Source organism: Carassius carassius, chromosome 22 (assembly GCF_963082965.1).
Source record: "Carassius carassius chromosome 22, fCarCar2.1, whole genome shotgun sequence".
NCBI classification, from domain to species: domain Eukaryota; kingdom Metazoa; phylum Chordata; class Actinopteri; order Cypriniformes; family Cyprinidae; genus Carassius; species Carassius carassius.
In genome coordinates, this window is record NC_081776.1 from 22,598,168 (window position 1) to 22,624,680 (window position 26,513).

Consider the following 26,513-nt stretch of genomic DNA (forward strand, 5'->3'; position numbering starts at 1 on the left):
GATCTCTGAAAAAGAGTGGGAACCCTGACAAGGTATACTTACTCTTAACGTTATGTAGAACTTCACGTAAATCCTAGAATGTTTGTTAATGTGTAGGTGTACATTAATCTAAATGTTTTTTTGTTTTGTTTTCAGTCCTGTTGCAGTTTTGAAGAAGTCCTTGGATCAACACAGCCCTACATCTTGGCAGTTGGCACTTCGAAGAGTAGCATCCATGACTACTACATTGCTGTGGATGAGCGGCTCATCCCCTGCATGGCTAAGTCCTCTCTCTCAGTTTTTGATTAACTTTTCAAAGTTCATTATGTGTTTGGCATTTCATATGATGCCGCTTTCCACAATATGTTTACCTTTCTTCAGACCACGATTTACAACATTGATGTAGGCATTACCCGTGAAAGCCCACGAGTCGGAGATCTTCGAGCCAAGATTCTTAATTAAGTGTTGTTACACCGTCATCTTTAAAACATGTTTAGGTGCTTTGTTTGCAAGTTGAATTTTGATGCAGTTACAGAGTTAATTCAGTTACAGTTGGTATGCGATCAGGATGGGTGTTGTCAAAGATTTGTTACATTCTCTGGCTTTAGAAAACATATTCAATGTAGACACAACAGTAAAAGCTCTAAAATGCATTCATTAGAACCTCCCTCTAGTCCCTGTCATGCAGTCCTCCAGCACAGTTTCAGAAAACCCAAGCACAACTGGTCATGAGAGAACATTGCGAACCCAATAAATATGTGTATCTCTAATTGCAAAACTGCAGAGTAGTGGAGTACCCACCAATGTGGTTACATCAGTGGCTGAAAATATGGAGGAACTTGTGTATGAATTGCACTCAAACATTAAAGAGGATGTTGTTAAGTTGATTGAAACTGATGAACACAGGAAAGCTTGAAGAATATTTTAACAGTCTTGAGAATCCCTTCTCTAAGTTCACAACAGAAACAAAATGGAAAATGTATTTCTTTGAGACTTGGGGTGTTGTAGAACCAGTTGAAATACCTTTAGGACAGAGATATGACACTAGGCGAAATACAGCTACAGGTACATACGATCAGGTGCTAGTCACTGATAAATTTGTATATGTTCCTCTATTGCAAATTTTAAGTTTCATGTTCCGAAATGAAGAAATCCATAAACATTTTGTACAGCCAAGTAAGGAGAGAGAAATTTTAAGAGAGTTTTGTGATGGTAGCTATTTTAAAGAGCATTCCCTTTTTTCCAAAGAAAATAAGTCTCTTCAAATACAACTTTTTTATGATGATTTTGAAACCTCAAATCCTCTGGGATCCAAACATGGCTTGCATAAGGTTGGGAGTATGTATTTTGTTTTGAGAAACCTGTCTCCTAAGGTCAACTCTGCCCTAATGAATATTCATCTCTTGGTACTTTTTCACACACAAGATGTCCAGCGGTATGGCTTAAATGCAATCCTGGAGCCTATTGTGCGTGATATTAAAATTCTTGAGAGTTCTGGAATTAAGTTGCCACTCTCTGAAGAACCAATACGTGGAACAATAGCTCAAGTAACTGGTTATAATTTGGGGGTGCACACACTCTTTGGGTTTTTGTACAGTCATTTAGCGCAAACTACTTTTGCAGGTTTTGTCTAATTGATAAGCTTTCTTCTCAGACCATTTTCTTTGATGACCATCCGGACATCATACTGCATGACAGAGTTTTACATGCTGAGCACTGTCAAAGTCTTCTTACTGATGATGCTTCACAGTCATCATTTGGTGTCAAAAGAACATGTTTACTTAATGAGTTGGAGTATTTTAATATTTCTGAAAACTATGCAGTGGATATCATGCATGATTGCTAGAGGGAGTAGCACAGAGATGAAGTTGCTTTTTGATTATCTGTCAGAGAGCAAAGTTGTGTCCTTACAGTCTGCGAGCAACAGAATTTACTCATTTAACTATGGTTATGTTGAACGTAAAAACCGACCTACCATGGTTAAATTTGAACAACCTGGGAATGGGTTGGGTCTCAATGCCATCCAGACACTTTGCCTCATTAGAAATCTGCCACTGATTTTTGGAAATCTGGTTGAAGTAGGAAATAAGCACTGGAGGTCACTGCTGCTACTGCAGATTAGTGTTGTCAAAAGACCCGGTACTTCGGTACCAAGTCGGTACTAAAAAAATTTAAATGTGACGGTACCAGGTTTCTTTAAGTACCGGTAGTACCGAGGTCCCGTTCAAACCCGGTTCAGCGCTATGATTTCCGCGAAGCAGAAAACGAGGACGGAATCTCAAAATCCAGTCATGAAAATGAAACCTACATTTTAATATGGACAGTCACAGAATTTGTCAAAGTTAGCATACATTAATCAAATCAAATCTCCATATGGACCAGTATCTGTAAATGTTAAGCCGCAAAAGTTGTTTGAAATATGAATCCGTGTTCTGCGCGTCTCTGTGTGAATTAATGAATGGCAGAGACGTGCGGGTTTGTTACATAGACCGAAGCGCATGACGCTATATGTAAACTATTCTTTGTTGTCTTCTCCTGTCAAAATAATGGAGTTCATTTAGAATTATTCATATTCATTTTCGAACAAGCAGAAGGCATACCGGTTTCTCCGGTAGTGGGCGGAGCTAATGCGCAAATGGCAATTTCATTGGCTGGCGCTGATCTCTTACCGTCCCTGTTTTGATTTCAGCAAATCAGTTTGACCGAACGCAGACAACGTGATTAATATTCATGAACTCAGCAGCTCATCAATTCATTGCATTGTATATACATTAGTATGATAACAGAATTAGTAGCAGTATTATCTTTTAATAATAATTAATATGATCTATTACAATTTTTTTTTACAGAAACCCTCAATGACCAAAAATATCTTAAGCATCACCACCAGCCTTAAGTTCAGTTAAAATGACAAATATGCATTCATTAGGCCTAAAAGTGAATTTTTACATAAAGGCATTGTGCCAGAAATATTACTATTATTTAGTAAAATGTATGTGATACTGATACTGTTGAAAAAAATTATAAAACTTTATTTTTTTAAAGAAATAAATCACAATATTTCTTCCATGTTTTTAATTTTAATAGCAAATCCCCTTTATTTACCAAAAATAAAATGTGTTTAAATTTCATAAATTAAAAGACAAATTAAATTTGGGTGAAACTTGTTTACTGTTTTTCATAATTGTATAACTTGTAGAAAAACTTTAAACACAATTGTAAATAAGTATAAAGAATGGCATTGGTTTTATTTTTAGTGCTAAAAAGTGATTATTTTTTTAAATTAGCATATTTTTGTGTTTTGCTTTGGTACCGAAATTGGTACAGAGAACCGTGGATTTTCACTGGTATCGAATACTGAAATTTTGGTACCGTGACAACACTACTGCAGATAATAAATATATTTTTTTCTCCAGTCATCTCGAATGGAATGACTGTTTATCTGAAATATTTGATCTGTGAACGCCACACGCTGTTCAAACAACTCTATCCAAGAAATCTTATTCCCAAGCATCCCTTCATGATCCACTATCCACGATGCATCAGGAAGATAGGCCCGCTTGTTCATGTTTGGGGGATGCGCTATGAGGCAAAACATCGCTTTTTAAAAAAAAAAAGTGTAAAAAATGTCAAAAACATTAGCACTTAAACATCAGATGGCTATCGCACATCACTGGGAATCTCAGCCTTTCAAGAGTATAGAGTGTGGACCTGTAACAAGCGTTCAGCTTTGTAACTTGGTGGATTGTGAACTGATTGCAGAAAAACTGCAACTTGACATTGACTGTTTTGTTAATACTCTTTCTTGGATTTCTTGTTTTGGGACGGAATACCGCTCGGGACTTCTTGTTTGTTCAGAATTGAAAGATGATATTCCTGTCTTCAGTAAAATTACAGACATATATGAATTCAATAGTCAGCATTTTTTGTTGACTTCTGATTTTGAAACTGTATGTTTTGTTGAACATCTTCACTCATTTTAAGTCCAAGAGGGGCTTTGCAGGGAAGTTTCCCTTTTGAATGTTGAAACTTTGCGTTTCTTTAAACCTTTTGACCTTCAAACATCGTATGGATTTCAGCAAAATGACCTTTATATTGTTCCGTTACATGTTTTACTATAGAGCACTTTTTTTTTTTTAGCTTTTCCCAGAGTGCTTTAGTGCTCAGGTCTTCGAATTTGTCTGTTCCTTGTAGTTTGTACTTTTATCATTTTAATATGATACACGTTTAAATGTGTATGTTGTCATTTAATAATATGAAACTGCACAAATGACTGAAATTCATAGTTATACAAATTTAAATTATTTGTTCTTTTAAATTTATCTAATAGTTCTTTTAAAACTGCAAATTGACATTTTGACCTTAAAATATCATACGGATTTCAGCTAAATGAACTTTTTATGTTGTTCGGATACATGTTTTACTGTAAAACACTTTTTTCCCAGAGTGCTTTAGTGCTCAGGTCTTCGAATTTGTCTGTTCCTTGTAGATTGTACTTTTAATATTTTAATACAATACACATTTAAGTGTGTATGTTGTCATTCGGTAATATGAAATTGCATAGTCATACAAAAGATTGTTCTTTTAATGCTGGGTTACACTGTTTTTATGCTTGCTGTACTAATTGTGTTTGTAAACACATGCGTTGCATTTCTTTGTGGCCTGTTGAATTTGAGAAAACAAATCCAATTGGTTTGAAAGTTTTTTTTTTGGGGGGATCTGTTTATATATATATATATATACATATATATATATATATGTATATATATATACACATCCGCAAATTGGTGAACATTTGGAAATTTAGACATTTTTTATTTCTTTAATTCCAGAGTGTTGAAAGCACAATTAATCTTTATACATTTTTAGAATAAACCCATGTGGTAGGTATTTTACTCCGTAAGTGTAAAAAATAACCTTTTGAATCAGTGTATAATACACTCTTGCAGAGAGTAATACACAGTGTACACTAGAGTATATTGTACACTTTTGGTGTAAAACAATGTACACTGTGGAGGGGGATATATTCAACAATTTTACAACTATACAGCCTCAGCATGAGTATGACCACTACTTTGTTTTACTAAGAGTTTCATATTGAATCTAGGGGGTAATGCATTAGACTGTGGCTGTCAAATGCGGCTTTACCGAACTGAACGGCTCTGGCCAGAGGAGATATAAACAAAATGCTATTGGCTACTTTAAAAAGTGGCGGGGCTGCTCGATATGCCCCACCCTCTCTTCCTGTTTCAGCTGAAATTATGTCACCACATAGATTAATGCTGCATGTTTTAAGGCACTTCAGGGGACCTTAAAAAGGCGGCGAAGTATTTTGTTTAGATTTCAATTTTAGCATTTTTTTTATTATGTTTAAATGTTTCAATCTAAGAGTCTCAGTAATGTTAGAAAAAGATGATAAATGACTAAACTTCTTAACATGTGCAATGTTGTTATAACAAAAATATAAAGTGAAAAGTATTTAACAAAATTAAACCATTGTAACACAGCTTTGCACCAAAACAATGATACTATTACAATAATCTCTCTCTCTGTCTCTCAGCAACATGTCTGACAGGAGACAAAGTCTACAGATTTTTTATTTATTTATTAATGGATGTTGTTTTCATGAAATTGATTACTGACAATGAATCACATTTACCCAGCCCTAATCAATTTATTTTTATTAGTTATTGATCAATTAAAATACATTTCAAAACAATCAACAGTTATGAAACATGGTAGCCTTTTTATCAAAAAGTCCAAAACTTTTCCATGCTTGTAGCATTCTGTTAGTTGAGATCTGTTATGAATGATGCTTGACAGATCACATTTTCAAAATCACATTCAATTTAGTTAGATATAAATAGTATTTTTTTGGCTCATATCTTGACCTTTTTCCCTTTCAGCCAAAAATCTGATTATGCCCTTTTCAGCATGTGCGCATATTTCTATGCACCTTTGTGATTTTAGACAGCAGCGTGTGAGCGGGACATTTATTCTGGGCTAGTGGTGTGACGTCATAGAGCTGCGCCGCGCTGCAGCGTCTGTTGCGACTCGGCTGGTGAAAGGTTTGTTTTTAACCATTTAAAGTTTTTAAATGTGTGCAAACTCTTTAGTCTATTTTTATAGCTTGTTTCACAAGCAATGTTATTATCATTTAACATTATACTGCAATAATTTATCTAACATTAATGATAGTTAGTTTGTGTGAGTAACCCGCATCCATTCACGAGTTAACAGAAAACGCGCGTCTCGGTTTCTCGTAAACATGAATTCAGCGCTGCTGAGTATGTCCATGTCCCGCTGCTGACGGGACATGGAGCTTTTCGAGAATTCGAGTCAACTGAACCAAATGCTTCGAATGATTCAGTGTTTCGAAGCGTTCGAATCAACGAACTCTGACGACACCTGGTCAAAACGTGCACGTAAACGTGTAATTACCGCTTTTACAAACCAATGGCAAACGTTTTCATTAAAGTGCAATCTCTTAAAGTGTACTGGGTTGTTATCTTCAGTTCATTAAATACAAATATAAATAATAACTAAACATGAAGTGTCTTTATAATTTCTGTTCTTGTTCATTTAAGTTCTGGTTTTGATTTGATTTTATTTATTTATATATTTTCGTCTAATCGGGAAGTTACGAGTGCATGGACTACTAAACTAGGCAACTGACTGAGATGGAGATTAAGTTTGGATTTATGTTTCATTCTCATCTTAAACATAACAGAGTGTCCAAACACAAACATTCCTGCTGAAGAAGAAGATCCACGTGACACACTTTTATAAAGATGGCTTTTATTAAAGAGGAGAGTGAAGATGTGAGGATTGAAGGAACATTCAGAGTCAAACAAGAAGATACTGAGGAACAAACAGGTTGGTTAATCAATCATTTGATCCATACTAAACTGTTGGGCATTTGTTATTGTGACTTGTCATGCTTTAAGGGAAAATAAGACAAAAGTAGTTTAAAATGATTATTAACTTCAAATTATTAACTACCCAATAGCAACTTAAAAACAATGAAAACCATTCATTTCTGTCTTTTAACTATGCAACTAGCAAAAACATTTATTTTGTGTAAATCTGTGAAATGTGACTACCTTTAATTTTTTTTTTTATGTCTATGAGTGGTTATTTTTCTTCTTATCCTTTTAAAGCACTGTATCAAACCAATGTCTTGCAAATCTGTTTCCAGGCGGACTGTTTTAGTGAACTTTTATAATGAAGCAAGACTGAAAAACCTATGTGTCGTAGTGGTAGCATCATCCATAAATGCTTCTTTTTACAAAGAAACATAATAAATCCAATTGAAAAATAGTATTCAGCTTTTTGTGTTATGCAACATGGAAGCAAAAATATTCAGAGCTTCATAAAATTCTGAGGACTAAAAAAAACTTAGCTTACAGGTAAAATATTGGCATATTAACATACCTCAACATAAATATTGGTAAATATTAATCGAATCAAGCCATAAATAAGCCAGTGGCCAGCAACATAATAGATGGTATGAATCAAACTGTTTGATTGTTAGTGAGTGACACGAACAGTTCAAATCAAAGACACAAATTGTATACTAAAGAAAACATCTGTCTTCTAAAACCTCAGTTGTAAACTATATTATAAATATCTTTTAAAGAAAATAAATTCAATAGTGTTTAATGGCTGATTAGAAATATTTTGGCCTGTACATTTTCTGAGTCCACTCTCTGTTGACAGGTGTTGTTTTTATATCTTCATTTAAAGGGGTCATTCATCATTTTTTTATGTCTCGAGGGGCTAAAATAAAAATTGTGGGGTTTATAAATATTATTTATATTTAATTTATAAATAAAAGACTTTCTACCCTGATTTTAGTGCTTTTAAGTGCTCCGTTTAAAAAGTAGTTTCTCTTTTACTATTACAGCTGCCAAGATTAATTGATCATTGTAAGCGTTGGTTACAGCATTATATTCAGATGTACTCCCACTGCGTCAAAGATTACAGCGCTGATCATTGTAGGTGATTACAGTCATGTCTGTTGAGCAGATGAATGCAATGATCTCATTATTGCAATTTGATTTCAGAGCTCTAATGAATGCTTTTGTTAAAGAATGAACTGCCTTTTTTTATCATTTTGTATTGTTCTCTAAGGTCCACCTAGAATGTTATCAAGATTTTTACATCCGAAAACAATAATTTAGAAGTAGTAGGCCTGTTTGTTTACAGTTTACTGTTATTTTACTGTTTTAGGTCTGTAATCTTCTGTCCTGTTCTGACCACCCTCATGTGTCAAGTTAACACTCAGTATGATTGGCTAACAGGACGCTGCTGTGATTTTAGGTTAACAATGAATAAATACTCCGTACATATTAAACAATCTGTAATAGACATAATAAAAGAAGTTACTCACACTTGTGTGGTGCAACATTAATGTCGGATCCAATATAGTCGGCATAGAATCTTCTTTTAGTTTCAGTCTTTCTGAAAATCCTGCTTCGAATTGTGCCTCATTTCTAAATGAATCCGCTGTGAAATAAAGTGAACATCATGTTGATGGGAGATTTTAATGTTCATTTTGATAATACTGCTAGCACTCAATATAATAAGTCTAGCCAGTGCAGAGCTTTTGCAGTATGTTAACTTTCCAATACATAATAAGGGACATATCTAAGATCTTGTATGCCGTTCAGGTGTTATACCTCATAACCATACTTCAATTGAATTTCCTATTACAGATCACAAGCCTATATTCTTTAATATTTCTCTTTCTTTGGCAAGAATTAAACCTTAACGCTCTTTCATTCCGTAATATAAAAAATATTGACTATATTGTTTTGGATGGAATGATTGCTTACTCTGTAAACCAGCGCTGTTTTTCTACTTCTACATCTGATTTGGTACACTCCTATAACAACAGTCTGTCTCAAATACTTAACACTGTGGCTCCTCTGAAAACGTACTCGGTTACTAAACGTAACCTCGGTTCTCTCTAGAAGAGCGAACGAGTACTGCGTCTTAGCTAAGACGCTACGGGAAAAGTCTCTTTTCACGAAATACTGAAGCAAAAAATTATCCTTAATTTTGTATTTTTGTAAAGCGCATTTGCAGCAGTACACAGCCATAGGCGAGACGGCTCGTTCGCTCATTGGCTTGTTCTGCTGCAACTGCACAGCCTATCGAGCGCAGGCTGATGCAACATTAGACCAATAAGGGCGCTTCCCGCCGAAACGGGTGTGGCCCAACCTATAAAAGGAGCTCGAAAAGGCTGACTCACCTGATTTATTTCATCGCCGAAGCGAACCAGAGTGAATCGTACGCACGGCAGAGAACGCAGTACTCGTTCGCTCTTCTAGAGAGAACCGAGGTTACGTTTAGTAACCGAGTACGTTCTCTTACGAGAGCTCTCTCGTACTGAGTCTTAGCTAAGACGCTACGGGAACCCAATGTAAAACGCCGTGCGCGCAGGGATCACACACCAATAAACCTGAAGCAACGCCCAGGATTTACAGTGCACAGTCACCTGAGGGACTCGCAGAGAGTCCAGGACAGAAAGGGGGGAAGCCCTCCGTCCCATATCTAGCAGCATCCGTAGATGCGGCAATATGACATCACACAGCCGAGGCAAGGCCTGACCAATGTGGCAATGCGGGTCTTACGCAATACTGCCCATATAACAGTCGGCAGCGCATAACGCTCACAAACTCAGAGTTCCCTTCAGGGCCCTGATTCGGCTATACCGACAGCAGCCTTGCTTGCAAGGCGGGAACCTCCAGGTTATAGAACCTGATAAATGTAGACGGCGAGGCCCAACCTGCCGCCATACATATATCCTGCAAGGAGATCCCAGTAGACCACGCCCACGACGAGGCGACGCCCCTTGTGGAGTGTGCTCTGACGCCCCGCGGGCACTGAAGGCCCCTGGAAGCGTTAGCTAATGCTATAGCGTCAACTATCCATCTGGATAGAGTCTGTCTCGAAACGGCCATTCCCTTGGAACGTCCACCGGACGAGACAAACAGCTGCTCAGTCTGTCGAAAGGCAGCAGAGCGAGACACATAAGCTCTTAAAACCCTGACAGGGCAAAGAAGACTCGAGTCTCTATCCTCTCCTGACACCGGCAGGGCAGACAGGGCAATAACCTGAGCCCGAAACAGCGTGTTGAGGGATTTCGGCACATAACCGTGCCTAGGTTTGAGTATGACCTTTGAGTCGTTAGGCCCAAACTCCAAGCACGACTGGCTCACCGAGAGCGCGTGCAGATCACCCACACGCTTCACTGAAGCGAGAGCCAACAAGAATACTGTCTTGAACGACAGATGCTGAAGGCTAACTGATTGGATAGGCTCAAAAGGGGGACCTTCATGGCCTCCAAAACCACCGCGAGGTCCCACATAGGGACTGACGGAGGTCTGGGAGGATTCAGCCTCCTAGCTCCTCTAAGGAACCGGATGACCAAATCATTCCTTCCTATTGACTGACCGAGCGCTGTTTCAGAAAACGCTGCGATGGCCGCCACATAAACTTTGAGCGTGGATGGGGCTCTGCCCTTATCCAACAACTCCTGTAAGAAGGAGAGAACCTCCGTCACCTCACAACTAAGGGGTGAACATCCTCGAGCTGTGCACCAGCTGGAGAACACCGACCACTTCGAGGCATACAGACGTCGTGTCGACGGAGCTCTAGCCTGAGTGATGGTATTTAGCACTCCCACTGCGAGATCAGCGGGTAACCGTTGAGCGCCCACACATGGGACCACAATTCCGGTTGAGGGTGCCAAATCGAACCCCTGGCCTGCGAGAGGAGGTCCCTCCTCAACGGTACTGGCCACGGGGCGACATCTGCTAACTGCATCAAATCTGGGAACCATGGTTGGTTCTTCCAAAGAGGTGCTACAAGCAGTATTGAACATCTCGTTTCTCTCACCCGTTCTATCACCTGTGGAAGGAGGGAGACAGGAGGGAAAGCATAAAGCGGGCAGCATGGCCATTTCCGTGACAGCGCGCTTTCGTTCTTGGAAAAGAACGCGGGGCAGTGAGCGTTTTCGTGGGACGCGAAGAGGTCCACCTCCGCTCCGGCCAAATCTCTCCCACAACAGCCGGACTGTTTGCGGGTGTAGAGACCTTTCGCCCGTAGGAACATTGCCTCTGGACAGCCTGTCTGGACCCAGATTCTGTAGCCCAGGCACATGCACTGCCCTCAGCGAACGCACGTTGCGCCGAGCCCAAACCAGGAGGCGTTCCGCCAGCCTGTACAGGTTTCGGGACCCGAGACCGCCCTGGCGATTTATGTAGGACACCACAGACATGTTGTCCGAACGGACTAAGACGTGGTGGTCCTTGATTTGGGGACAAAAGCGCATCAGCGCGTTCTCCACTGCCAGCATTTCCAGACAGTTGATATGATGGAGCTTTTCCCGTTCTGACCACAGGCCAAAGGACGGTCTGCCCTCGAGCAGCGCTCCCCATCCCGAAGTGGAGGCGTCCGTCGACACCATCTTCACATTCGGGGAAGTCCCCAGGCTTACACCTGATTGGTACCAGCCGTTTGCTGTCCAGGGTTTCAGGGCTGTGACACCGCTCTGATTGACCTTGAGACGCAGTCGGCCAGACACCCACGCTCTGCGCGGCACCCGCGCCTTCAGCCAGAGCTGCAGGGGGCGCATGCGGAGCAGGCCCAGCTGCAGAACCGGAGATGCTGAGGCCATGAGGCCCAGCACCTTCTGACAGTGTTTGAGCGAAACGGTAGCGCCGCAGCGGAAAGAACTCGCTGCGCGCTGAATGCCCAACGCCGTCATGGAACACGAGTTCAGAACGATACCCAAAAACAGAATCGTCTGACTGGGGTTCAGCGAACTCTTCGCCCAATTGACACTGAGACCGAGCTTCTCGAGGTGATCGAGTAAACGGCCCTGTGCTCCACGAGCTCTGCTCGTGATCGAGCCAGAATCAGCCAGTCGTCCAAATAATTCAGCACTCACACGCCTCTGAGTCTAAGAGGAGCGAGCGCTGCATCCATGCACCTCGTAAACGTGGAAAAGGAGTAAAAGGAGCCCGGACAAGCCGAATGGCAGGACTGTAAACTGGTATGCCCTGGCCCTCGAAGGCGAATCTCAAATATCGCCTGTGACTTGACGCAATCTGTATTTGAAAATACGCGTCCTTCAGATCTATTGACATGAACCAGTCCCCTCTGCGAATCTGCGCGAGGAGCTTCCTGTTCGTAAGCATTCTGAAACTGCGTTTCATCAATGCCTTGTTCAGCTGTCTTAGATCCAGTATGGGCTGCAAGCGTGCACATTTACCACTTTCGACTCGCTGTCTGCCAGAAACCACGTGCCGTGTGTGACATAATGTATGTGGGCACTGAGGAGTGGGCACGTTTACTATGTGGCGCGCGTGACCGATCTGAGTCGATCTTATGTGCGCGAGCCCTGTGTGCAGGGCTGTGCTTACATGTGGAGATGGGCACCGAGGAGTGGGCATCGTCACTACATTTATAGCACCATCGGCCGTGGCCGGACGAACGTGCACGGGTTTCGTTTTTACAGAAACCACATGATGCGTATGACATAGTGATTGTGGGCACTGAGAAGTGGGCACGTTTACTATGTAGTGCGTCTGATCGACTTGAGTCGCTTTTATGGGCGCGAGCCCTATGTGAAGGGCTGTGCTTATATGTGGAGATGGGCACTGAGCAGTGGGCATTGTCACTACATTTATAGCACCATCAGCCGTGGCCGGGACACCAGAAATTACACCTTTTTCGGGAAATATCTGGGTAGCCGTGATAACGGTTTTTGTGTGCAGGCAAGCGGGCAACCGCACAGGCTTGCGCATTGCAAAAGACGCTGAAACAGTCACAATCCCTGGAACTGAAACAGCGGCGCGCTTAGGCGAGAGCCCGGCCACAGCGGAACTCATACACCGGCGCTTCGATGAAGCAGCCATCGTGTGTAGTGCAGACGCAGCGTCATGCAGCAGGCATAGGTGGCTTTCCTAGGATGGCTTCGGGGCTCCCGGCCTCACTGTAATCCTCTGCCGCGGTCCCCGCGGCGCGGGGTGACGGCCGGTAAAGCGAGAGCGGGGGTCTCGAGCTGCGTTGCTGAAGCTGTTGTGATAACTGCTTTTGTGTGCAGGCAGGCGGGCAACTGTGCAGGCTTGCACATTGCAGAAAACGCTGAGACAGTCACAATTCCTGGAACTGAAACAGCCGCGCGCTTGGGTGAGAGCTCGGCCACAGCGGAACTCGTACACCTGCGCTTGGGTGAAGCAGCCATCGTGAGTAGTGCAGACGCAGCGTCACACAGCAGGCTTTAGATTGCAACACTGCTTTTGCCGCCGTCCAGCAGAGGGCGGACAAAGGTGCGTCGCTATCGCCTGTTCCGAAGCGAAGCGGAAACAGCTCTCATTAAGGTTATAAATGATCTTCTCCTAGCTGCTGATTCTGGTCTTCTGTCTATTCTTATTCTGTTAAGATATTAGTGCTGCATTTGATACTATATGCCATTCAGTGTTATTGGAATGGCTGGGTTGCGTAGGAATAGCTGATAATGCGCTTCTTTGGTTTTCATCTTATTTAAGTGACAGAAAACTATTTGTACAGATTAAGAATACACGTTCAGATCCTGTCTCGGTTACTCATGGCGTGCCACAGGGGTCGGTGTTGGGTCCGCTTTTATTCATCATTTATATTCTACCTCTTGGTCGTATTTTTCGTTCCTATGGTATTCATTTTTATGCTGATAATACACAAGTGTACATTTCTACAAGACCTAATGTTTCCCATCTCCCTCCTGACTTTACTAAATGTCTCCAGGATATTAATATTTGGATGACAATTTTTTTTTTTATTAAATATCAATAAGACAGTAGCCCTCCTTGTGGGTTCAAGGTCTGTCTTAAAAAAACTCAATCCTTTACTTTGTTCATTGATAATTGTCCAGTTAATTTTTCTGCCCCGGTGAAAAGTCTTGGAGTTATACTGGATGGTTTGCTTTCTTTTGGTTCCCATATCAGTAATATTTCACGTTCTGCATTTTTTTATTTACACAATATTGCTTCATTCATTCTTCACTCTCTCAACATAGTACTGAAGTGTCTATTCATGCATTGGATACATCTCGAATTGATTATTGTAATTCTCTTTTATTTGGCATTCCTGGAAAACAACTTATTCGATTACAGTTAATTTAATTTACCGTTCATGTAGTTTCAATCATATAACTCCTATTCTTTTTAAGTTGCATTGGCTTCCTGTTTATTATTGTGTACATTATAACATTTTACTTCTTACCTACAAAGCTCTTCATAATTTGACACCCCATTATCTTTCAGATCTTCTCCATCTGTATACTCCTTTGTGCTCTTTGAGATCATCTTCTGCACATTTATTGTCTGTTCCAAACTTCAAGATGAGTCCCTTTGGTGGTAGTGCTTTAAGTTGTGCAGCGCCGAAGCTATGGAACTCTTTACCTTTGCACATTCGAAAGCTGGATTCTATTTCTCATTTTAAAGTTCAGATAAAAACATATTTGTTTAGAATTGCTTTTAATGATTTTCTTGTTTAATTTGTTGTTAAAATGCTTGCATTTTATGTTTTGTTTTATTGTACGGTGTCCTTGAGTGTCTTAAAAGGCGCCTATAAATAAAAGGTACTATTATTATTATTATTAAAGGACCAAGTTCTTACTGACACAGTCTGGAACTTCATTAAAAAGAAGGTTTATCCACTCTTTTTAATGTTAGGATCAAAAGGAAGGCAAAAGCAAATTTTTCAACAACTTTGCACTGTAGTGTTTTGTTGTCTTTGGAGGCATCTTTATCGTATCGTTTACCCACTATGTGTGAATCATTGGCATATTCCCCAACCTTTCGTTTTGGCCGATTGGCTTTAATATTAGCTGTTTCTGCACTAATGAGAGAGTTTTGAGTTCTAAAACTTAAGATGTTTTTATACTACAATGTAATTACAGTGTGCAACTTATATTTCAAAAGATCAAGGGAATATAGATTTCTCTGTTCATGACCCCTTTAAAACCAACATAGTGCAGACACAATGTCAGTCAGAGATTAGGCTCAGTTAAGATGAGCAAAACCTGCTCAGAACCAATCACTGTAGCTGAATTTCCATTACACTTCAAACAAAAGGACTGAGCTAATTCCCACGAACTTAGCACTAATAAAGAAATTACAATCAACTGGAGATGTAATGAATTTGTGCACAAGAGGACATCTGTCTATAGCTATGGTTCCATTGCTCTCTTTTTATGCACATTTTGAAGTATAGCATCAGAAACAAGTGATGGAAATGGCAAATGTTGAAGAAAAAAATGATTGGCAAAAAAGTTTTTATGCTTGCTTGAGGTGGTTTTTGACTTGTGTGAAAAAGGGTTAATGTGAATAATGGGAGATTGAAATGCATTTGCAGAATAATGCATCAAAAAAATCATGTGACTTTGAGCCATGGGATGGAAAAACTGACTAACCAGCAGACCGATCTTGTTCCACAGCATCTCAAATGTTGTAATGGTCATTCCTAAAGTCTCTTGTCAAGAACTGTCTTACATGACTAAAAGTTCTTGTAGGGATATATATACCCTACCCAAACAGTAGGGATCCACATCTGAAAGCAATGACCATATTTATTGTTTCATTTGCTTGCTCTGCGGCACAAATATGAAAATTGAAATAATGAAAATTATCATATTCATTGGCTTCTCCTACTTTTCTTAGTGATATTTAGTGCCAGTTTATCAGGAAGTGACAATTTTGTTCTATTTGACACATTGGATGGAAATGTCTTATTTGCTAATGTTCTATGCAAACACTTGCAGATAAATCTTAAAAAATACAAAAATTCAGTGTTTTGAATTTACATTCTGCACAGTGTGAATAGAATATTCAGTGCAAATAAATTATTTATAGTGTGAGAATGTACAGGTAAGCATATGGTTTCAGGTACTTATGGCAATTTTGTCATCTGGAAGTTGGTTCCAGCACCAGGTTTTGTAAACATTCTAGCAGTCCTACCACTGATCTTGTTTCAACAAGGGTGCTTTCCACTTCTCTTTTAGACAACACTTTTGCAGATTTTCCTGCTAAGGGAAGTTTATATGGAAAGATCCTCATCCCTTGATTTTCTGTAACTCAAACTGAAGTAATGTGGTTTCTCTTACAGGTGTTCCAAAATCTTGTCCAGCCAAACTTCGCGTAATTCTTCAAGACCATGATATTCGCAAACTTGACTTGCCTCATGGAATCCCAGGAACTGTGAGTGAACTTGAGTCTATTATGAGGAAGACATTTGGCCTTAATGGGAACTTTACTTTGCATTATAAGGATGCTGATTTCGGAGAGGAATATTTTTCTCTTACCTCAACAAGTGACCTCAAGGACAAGGACACAGTTAAGGTGATCCACATTGTTGAACCTCCCACACTTACGCTGACTTTTACTGATGTGGAGAGTTCCATTAAAAGTGCATCAAAGACCTGCATCCAAACCTCAGTCCACACTTCAGTGACCGACATCTATCCTTCTATCAGCAGTTCCAATTCTGGATCGCAGGATACATCGATTCTTTCATTATCTGAACACAAGACTCAGCGTTCACAGCGTTGGCCTTCTGAATTCCCAGTACCTCGCTTTGCCTATGATACAGAACTTGTGCTTTCCACAGCAAGTGAAGCTTTCAAGAAGAATGGAATTCAACTCAACTTTACATCAATCCTTCCAGACATCCTAGAGAAACTGGCTGAAAACATCTTTCAGTATGTTGCCTACCCAACAAGCGCGCAGTTGTCTGATGTTGCAGAGGCGCTGATTCAGAAATATCCTTGTCTTAAAGAACCAGGCTCATATAATGGATGCTATGGATGGCGACAGAGACTGAAATATAAAATGGGCAACTATAGAGCAAAGCTGAGAGGGCTTGGATGCCTTGAACTCGATGTTAACTCTGTCAAAAAGAAGCACGCACATGAAAAAGCACCTGCAAAAAATATCAAAAAGCCAAGAAAGGCAGAGGTGAACTTTTTGCCCCCTCACCCTCTAGGAGAAACTGAGGAAAGCTTGGAACATCAAAGGGTGGAGCTCCTTAATGAAATTAAGAAGAATATGAACTATCAGATCATCAGTGAAAAAATGGCAAAGACATTCTCTATTCGCAGGCAGGAGATTGTCAGTCAAGCAATACCAGTCAATGATTTAAAATACAGATGGCCTGCTCTTTTTCATGCAGCTCAGGTAAATATATTTTTTAGAAAAAATAGTTTGCAGTATGTGTTTCATTGCATTACATTTTGCAAACAAATTGTCTTATTTTTACAGATAAATGAAGAATTCGAAAGGATCACCACTGTTAATCTGGAGGCAATGTTCATGGCCAAACTGGACCAATACTCTCCTAAGATAATGTCCTTGGTGTTCTCAAGAGGACGGTCTTCAAAAATGAGTATTCAGCGTATTAAGAACATGCTGCTAGAGGTATGAATAAATGTTATAAATAGAAACATAAGTGTTTTTCATGTAGGTGTTGGGTGGGGGGTGCTGTGTTGGGTCAATTCAAGTGAATTTTATTTGTAGAGTTTTTTTTACAGTGCACATTGTTTCAAGGCAGCTTTGTTACAGGGACTGATTATTGCAAATGCAGATCCCAGTGTGTTCTGGTTAAACAATATTTCTATATAAATTTTTTGCTTGGGTAAGGTTTGCATATGGTGGTATGTTCTTAATGACAGCTTTCCTAAAATATATATCCTATTCCTAAAATAAGATATCCCAATATATCGCCTTGCTTACAGTATCGCAGTGTATCATGATATATCGTATCGCAACCACTGTATCGTGATGTGTATCGTATCGCCAGATTCTTGCCGATACACAGCCCTAACAATTATCCAGTTGAGACATCCTATAGGAAAAGTTGCTTCATTTGATTTTACTGTATGTTTGTGGATAAAGTTGAATAAGCATATAATAGTTGTCAAACAAAGTTGCTGTGATATTGTGTATAATAAAATCAGTAAGGTTTTGTTTAAGTATAGAAATGCATGGATTAAATTATAGCTGTCATTTTTATTGTAGTTGGGATTATAAAACATTGGAAGGCAACATCAAATTTGGTCTGAGCTGGATATCTAGTATCCACAAGATAAATATTCCGGGCCCTATCATACACCCGGCGCAATGCAATGCAAGGCGCAGCGCACTTGTGTTTGCTAGTTTCAATCTGGCGCCATTCGCATTTTCCCGTCCAGCGCCACGTCGGTTAATTAGCAAATGCATTTGCACTCATTTTTGTGCCCATGGGCGTGCTGGTCTAAAAAAAAAAGGTGAGTTCAGGCGCATTGCTGGCGCAATGCTATTTTAATGAGCTGAAAATAGACTGCACCATAGACCAACTCAAACCTGGTCTAAAGTCTGGAGCAATGTTTTTTCTTTGTTATTTAAAGAGTGTACACGCTGCTTATTAAACACAGGGATGCACAGCAGGATGCCAAATATTAAAAATTAAAGGATGGCGATGCATAAGATTTTTTTGTAGACTAAATAAATAAATGTTTTATATATATATATATATATATATACATACATACAGGTCCTTCTAAAAAAATTAGCATATTGTGTTAAAGTTTATTATTTTCCATAATGTAATGATAAAAATTAAACTTTCATATATTTTAGATTGCACACCAACTGAAATATTTCAGGTCTTTTATTGTTTTAATACTGATGATTTTGGCATACAGCTCATGAAAACCCAAAATGCCTGTCTCAAAAAATTTGCATATTTCATCCGACCAATAAAAGAAAAGTGTTTTTAATACAAAAAAAGTCAACCTTCAAATAATTATGTTCAGTTATGCACTCAATACTTGGTCGGGAATCCTTTTGCAGAAATGACTGCTTCAATGCGGCGTGGCATGGAGGCAATCAGCCTGTGGCACTGCTGAGGTGTTATGGAGGCCCAGGATGCTTCGATAGTGGCCTTAAGCTCATCCAGAGTGTTGGGTCTTGCGTCTCTCAACTTTCTCTTCACAATATCCCACAGATTCTCTATGGGGTTCAGGTCAGGAGAGTTGGCAGGCCAATTGAGCACAGTAATACCATGGTCAGTAAACCATTTACCAGTGGTTTTGGCACTGTGAGCAGGTGCCAGGTCGTGCTGAAAAATGAAATCTTCATCTCCATAAAGCTTTTCAGCAGATGGAAGCATGAACTGCTCCAAAATCTCCTGATAGCTAGCTGCATTGACCCTGGCTTTGATAAAACACAGTGGACCAACACCAGCAGCTGACATGGCACCCCAGACCATCACTGACTGTGGGTACTTGACACTGGACTTCAGGCATTTTGGCATTTCCTTCTCCCCAGTCTTCCTCCAGACTCTGGCACCTTGATTTCCGAATGACATGCAAAATTTGTCCAAAAGTCCAGTGCTGCTTCTCTGTAGCCCAGGTCAGGCACTTCTGCCGCTGTTTCTGGTTCAAAAGTGGCTTGACCTGGGGAATGCGGCACCTGTAGCCCATTTCCTGCACACGTCTGTGCACGGTGGCTCTGGATGTTTCTACTCCAGACTCAGTCCACTGCTTCCGCAGGTCCCCCAAGGTCTGGAATCGGTCCTTCTCCACAATCTTCCTCAGGGTCCGGTCACCTCTTCTCGTTGTGCAGCGTTTTTTGCCACACTTTTTCCTTCCCACAGACTTCCCACTGAGGTGTCTTGATACAGCACTCTGGGAACAGCCTATTCGTTCAGAAATTTCTTTCTGTGTCTTACTCTCTCGCTTGAGGGTGTCAATGATGGCCTTCTGGTCAGCAGTCTGACCCATGATTGCGGTTTTGAGAAATGAACCAGGCTGGGAGTTTTTAAAAGCCTCAGGAATCTTTTGAAGGTGTTTAGAGTTAATTAGTTGATTCAGATGATTAGGTTAATAGCTTGTTTAGAGAACCTTTTCATGATATGCTAATTTTTTGAGACAGGCATTCTGGGTTTTCATGAGCTGTATGCCAAAATCATCAGTATTAAAACTATAAAAGACCTGAAATATTTCAGTTGGTGTGCAATGAATCTAAAATATATGAAAGTTTAATTTTTATCATTACATTATTGAAAATAATGAACTTTATCACAATATGCTAATTTTTTGAGAAGGACCTGTATATATACACACATGTCATAATGGCTAGTCATCACATGTATCAGAATTAGGCTATCTATTTGCTTGCACACGAGCAGCTCCGTTTCATCTCAGAGATGCGTTCCGTCTTTGCGTTTGCCTAATTCCACCATGTAAATAGCAAATCCGTCATGGCATGACCGCAACTAGCTCTTAAAGGGAATGGAAGATGAGACTCTGATTGGTTTATTGCACGTTAAACCCAAAAAAACACCCATTACTCATCAAGAGAATAGGGACAACCCGTTTCGACCATGAGCCCGGACGCGCCAACCGTTTTTCTGTCATTACAATAGCAAAAGTGGATTTGGACACACCCTGAGTGAACCTGCGCCGTGTGCTTTACACTTTGCGTTTAGATCCTTAAAATAGGGCCCTACAAGTGTAGAAAAGAATGCAGCAATGTAGATGCATTTGAATTAATTCCCGGCATGAGCAGACCTTGAATAACGCAACGAAAGCTTGAGCTGTGTGGTGGGAAATCATTAGATGTATGCTTGACAAAAGAAATTAGTCTTTAGTCTAAATTGCGTGTCTGAGTCCCAACCAGTGCTAGGAAGGCTATGCCATAGTGTAGAAGCCAATCAGTAAAAAATGATCCACATATATTGTAGGTTTTATTGATCTAGTGAACGTGATAAAGTAAAGTGCCACAACAGGTAACATAAGTAATAAGGAGGTAAACGAGAGGTGAGCAACTCCGGTCCTGGAGGGCCACTGTCCTGCAGAGTTTAGGTTCATCCATAAACAAAAGCACAAAAAGAAATATATTAATCTAAGTCTTCAAGAAATTACAGGCAGGTGTGTTTTATTAGGGAGGAAACTAAACTCAGATTAAAGTCAGTGACCCACCAGGGGCTAGGTGTCTGACTCTGTCCTAAATCATTTAGAGTAATGTAATAAGAAGGTGTGTTTCCCGAAACCACCTTAATGCTATGTCATTCTGAAATGTATACTTTAATCTGTACTTAACATTAATGTGTGTTTCCTGAAACGTTCTTAGATACAGTAGGTATAGAACGTACATCAGGACAACAAATCGCTTCAGAAGTAGAGAAGTTTGAAATTGAACAGAATTTCAGATGAGAACTATATTCACACTAAGAACAATAATAATAAAGATAACGATATTGTCTATTTATTCTAAGTGCACGTGCATCTGCCACTTAAAATTCTCGAGCTCATTATAGCAGGTTTAATTCTTATTAGTTGTAAATGTTTGTATCGTTCATCAGCTTGAAAAAAAAAACGTTTTGGAAGTGATTCCAACGATATCGTACCTCTGTGTATTTATCGTTATAGTTGTAGTGTGGACTCTGCTACTCTTTAATATTAAGAAAGATTTTTAGAACTATATCTTTATCTTTAGCGTTATTTTTATAGTTATCGTCATTGGTGTGAAACTGCCTTTAGGCATATGTTTGTAAGATTGGTTTGGGCCACTCTTGGCTTTAACTTATCACTGTTCACTCTGCTAGTGGCCACCACTCTGGAGAAAGCTTCTTTACATCTCATTCTATGTGAATATAATTCTGAAGCTGCAATTCACCCAGTGTTTGATTAGGCTAACTGAAGCCTTTTCATTCCAAGAATAAAATGATCATTACACTGGTGTTTGTTAGCTTTTTAATTATACTATCCAAAGGTACATCAGTTCGGAGTTTGGTCTAACTATGGCACAGATACAGTGAATAGTTGTGCTAAATCAAATATGTCACTGTCCGTGTAGCTAGTGTGCACATTTCATCCGTGAAGACACAAGTACTCTGGCTTACCCTGTCAGAAGCTGCAATTCTGAAAACATTTCTCCTTCCATGGCAGCAAATTGAGCAGCTACCCCCTCAGCCATGTAATTCAGCTGCTGGAAGATCTCTTTTTTTCTTTTGATAAATGTAGTTCCAACTATTCTGAAGTGCTGCTTTTATAAAGAACACAGCTTTCTCACATAACACACTGAAACACTCCCTGCATAGAGTGAATTGATTCTAAAGCAGTCGTTATCAACCAGTTCAGCACCACTGCCATGGACAGCACCTGGTTATGTCACACGTAAGAATGTATACCTTAAGCAGATTCTTAAGGTGTATTTCAGGGAACTTGCCTAGAAAAGTTATACCTTTCAGTTAAGGTATACCTTTACTGTCTCTGTAAGCATGCTGAAGAGAAAACGTTATTGGGAAGCACATTCCAGAATTTTAAAATTGAAATGAAACCTTACAGGCAGCTAATCCGCAATCAGCTTTAAGTCACATTTTTTCTAAAATCTTAGCCATAAATAAGAGGTTTTAAATCAGTCTAATTGACCAGTTATATCAGGTTATGCTGGGGCTTCATGAAAAGGGGTTTGATAATAGCCAGCTTCAAAGTTTTTGGGATGTGTTGGCATGTACTTGTGCTCTCAGAGCTTCTGAGGTTACAAGTAACACCTTTTTCAATAGCTGTGGATATAGAACCATATAGTTATGATATATTATGTCATGCAGAATAAGGCATAAATATTTGCTTTTTAAGTACTAATAAACAGCCAATATGCTAGCTATTATGCAAGCTAATCTAAAGTGTTAGCAGGTTTTGTTAGCTCTTACTGTCCTATAGCATTTAATACTTTTGTTGCATGACTCAAATATTTCTTTTTGATTGTCTTAATTTTATGAATGTTGAAATCACTAATAATCATAGCTTTATCTACATTGTCTATTAGATCATACAGAATTCTTAAAGGCCGTCTGTCTGTTGTTGTTTTTTTGTCACCATAGCTTGACTATTTGAATGCCAGTAAATATTTATCATAATGCATCATTTTCTTAATCAGTTTGAATGTTGAAATTCACCAACAATCATAGCTGCATCAACACTACTAGATTCTACAGAAAAACAGTGAATTCTTTAAGGAAGTCACCATAGAGTGAATATTGGAATATTTGAGGTCAGAAAAAAAAATGTAAATGAATAATACAAATTTATTTGATGATTTGATTTTAATGAAACAGGGTTGAGATCAATAATTGTTTTAGTGTAGTAATGAACCTCATCTTTAGGTCATTGTTTCTACCATTTCGATGGATGAGTAGTAAAACACATTTTTCTCCTTTACAGGATTATTCTGTGGAAGGAAGGAGAGAAGCTGCTATCCGTTCATTGGTGGTATATCTCAGAGAAAATGAGGAAGATCTGTTTAAAGAACATTTGGTAAGTCAGGTACATCGTACTTTGTATTAATCTTGTTTTTAAATATGATAACTTTGGTTTTGTTTTTCTTAGGATGATGGGGATATTGGCAATGAAGAGATGAAGATTATTTTAACTAGAGGTTCCACAATGTTAGAACCAGCCAGAGCAACAATTGTGATTGAGGGAATGGAAGTCCAGCAAGACCTGGACGTACCCAGGGCCTGTGCATTGCTAATGGGACTTATATACGCACTCAACCTCAGCTACCCAAAAGAACTAAAAAACACTTTTGAGGCATTTCAAAAGATATTCCTTGAGCTGGATGATATGAAAGCTAGCCCGAAGGTAATGTCTCTAAAAAACAAACTACTGTACTAAAACTGTAAAGAATTGGGTTGCTGTCATCAAATTCAAGTTGTACATACAATTACAGCAGTTGTATGCTTGACAAAGTAGCAGTTTATTTGGAACACCTAGAAAAAATTAATGTTTAAAAAAAAATAACGGCGTTAGTTGTAGCTTGGTGGACACCGTAAACTGGCAATGAGTGTTGTTGAAATTTATTGTTTTCTGTGTTCTTTTTTTGGAAGTAAAACCACATATTTACTTACAAAATAGCTTGGAAAACATACTTTTCTCATGGTTTGTGCCATTTGATTAGTTTTTGGCAACACTAAATATATGGATATTCCTATTCCCATTTCACAATTTGCGTGTCCAGGAATGCTGTGGAATATTCCGGTCTACTTTCTCAGGTTTTGTCTCCAGTATATTGCATACATGCAAAAAAAGTCTACGCCATGTGCCTGTCAATACATATTTAATAATGTGTGAACACCAAAGTATTTTTAAGCCAGCTGAATAAATGTCAGGCGCTCTTCTTAAAGGGGTCATATGATGCTGCTAAAAAAAGAGCATTTGCCACGTTTCCACCGAAATTACCTGGAACAATTGTACCAGGAACTACTTTCCCCCCAGACCTGTTGCTTTCTGCATTTCCACCGCGGTGTAAAGTACCGGGAAGATTAGGCAAATAGTCTGGTGACGTAGATCTGTGCGCGTTTCTCAATACAAAGTACGCTGATTTTGGACTTGCATCCTCAGTAATTCGGACTTTACACATTCGCCTCGGGAGTGTGATGTCCACGATGACGCAAATCCGGTAATTCTAAAAACAGCAGCGTACTTGATAACATCAGTCAGCTCGCCTTGGCTACTGCAATTTTCCTCACCGTATATTTACAATAAAATGAAATAGCATATCAAATACCAATGCCTCCTTTCGTTTTCATTTAAACATAATAATGGTCGCAGAAGTTAACTTATTTCACGGAAATGTGTATATATACAGCCACAAAGATAACCTGTTAGATTTACCCAAAACGAATTATATGTTATGTTTAACCACTAAAGAGACCAGCGGCACACATCAGAAGGTCTAGCCGAGGTGAGGCTGCTCTCGGAGGGTATATCTCCGAGATCGGCAAAACACATTTTTAAATAGGCACTGTCTTTATAAATAAAACACAGGTTTGAGTTTTAAACAACTACATTCTCGCCTGAAATACTTTTAAAATGACATTTCTTGACACAATAACAGTAATATTTTGAAAATGATCGGAATAAATGGTGGTTGAAGTCACAATGGTGTGTGAACTCAGCCAATCAGGATGTTTAGCGCCCAAGTCCCGCCCCCAAAAGTTCCGGGACTTTGAAAAAGTACCACCTCACCAGCAGGGACTTTCTGAGGGGTATTTTTTTTACCCAGAACTTTATTTAGTTCCTGGTCCCTGCCGTGGAAACACACCGAGTACCAGTCCAAAGTCCGTAGCTCCTGGGTAAATTTCCAGCAGTGGAAACGCGGCTATTGTTTGGTGTATTTGGTCTATTGAAATGTGTTTATGCAGTTTATGGTTCAAAAACACATTTTCCACACACTGCACATTATTGTTTCTCCTCTTTGGCCCGCCTTCTGAAACACGTAGATTTTTACAAGGCTTATCAGTCTTACAAGCGAGTTGTGCTCTGATTGGCCAGCTATCCAGTGTGTTGTGATTGGCCGAATACCTCAAGCATGTGACGGAAATGTTATGCCCCTTAACATATTGTGATGCCCTGTCCGAGCGATGAGACTAAACGCCCGTTCACACCAAGCACGATAACTATAAAGATAACGATAAAGATATAGTTAAAAAAATTGTTCTTAATATTAAAGAATAGCAGAGTCCACACTACAACTATAACGATAAAGGCACAGAAAAACTAGTTGGAATCATTTTCAGAACGATTCTTTCCAGCTGATGAACGATACAAACATTGACAGCCAATTGGAATCCATCCTGCTATAATGAGCTCGAGAATTTAAAGCGGCAGACGGACTTGAATAAACACACAATATCGTTCCCTGGTGTGGACACTAATATCGTTATCTTTATAGTTATCATGCTGGGTGTGAACGGGCCTTAAAAGCCCCTTTCACACTGCGTTTCCGGAAAATACACGGGTAATGTGTCCCAGCAGTTGTTCCCAGGTCATTAGATTTTGCTCCTTTCACACTGCTTTCACAGTGATTTCCCGGAATATGTGTGTGCCTTCACATAACCCGTATAGCTCAAGTTATGACATGTGACATCAGGATGTGACGTGTAATGTACAAGTTAAAAACGCTAGGCTCGTTAACTTTCACTTAAGCTGGTGAACGATCTCCGCTTCAGCGCGGTTAGTAAGGAGCTAACTGATCTCTGCATCTTTACAGTTTGCACATATGATCTGCATTTAAAACAAATTAAGTAGTTTCGCTTTCACAGTGAAATGCACAGCGTCTATACTACAACGAGAGTAAAAGGTACACCTTCTTTCTTTGCATGAACATCTGGGCGGCTTTATGCAAATCTTACCACATAGTGACCTAGAAATGTGGGGGCGTGTTTGAACGAGCCATTTTAGATGGGTGTGGACGAGTCTTAACTTTTATAAAGAATATCTCTTTGGATTTGAGACTTTAGTCTTTGAAACTTTACAGATTTTCTTTATGCACCAAGAGCTTGTAAAACGCCAAAGAGAAAGGAAAAACTGAAATGGCATCATATGACCCCTTTAAAATGAACAGCTGGTGGTGCCTGAGAACGCTTTGGTGGCACAGCATTTTTCCAGCTGAGACGCTTTAGTTTCTATGGTATGGAATATTAACTGCAGCAATGTATTA

At 39.6% G+C, this 26,513-nt stretch overlaps 1 protein-coding gene across 1 annotated transcript; it reads left to right on the plus strand.

The window, feature by feature from the left end:
• The first annotated feature begins 5,996 nt into the window (after positions 1–5,996).
• Positions 5,997–23,999, plus strand: LOC132099114 (uncharacterized). The gene is made up of 5 exons (XM_059505566.1): positions 5,997–6,047; positions 16,138–17,204; positions 17,289–17,444; positions 23,234–23,326; positions 23,399–23,999. The coding sequence occupies exons 2-5, from the start codon at positions 16,251–16,253 to the stop codon at positions 23,684–23,686; spliced, it is 1,491 nt and encodes a 496-aa protein (XP_059361549.1). The 5' UTR covers positions 5,997–6,047; positions 16,138–16,250; the 3' UTR covers positions 23,687–23,999.
• The last annotated feature ends 2,514 nt before the right edge of the window (positions 24,000–26,513 follow it).

Excerpts from the sequence above, each read along its gene's own strand:
- LOC132099114 (XM_059505566.1), top strand. The coding sequence starts at position 16,251 with ATGAGGAAGACATTTGGCCTTAATGGGAACTTTACTTTGCATTATAAG. Across the intron at positions 17,445-23,233 it reads TTAAGAACATGCTGCTAGAG|GATTATTCTGTGGAAGGAAG; the intron begins GTATGAATAAAT and ends TCTCCTTTACAG. Across the intron at positions 23,327-23,398 it reads ATCTGTTTAAAGAACATTTG|GATGATGGGGATATTGGCAA; the intron begins GTAAGTCAGGTA and ends TGTTTTTCTTAG.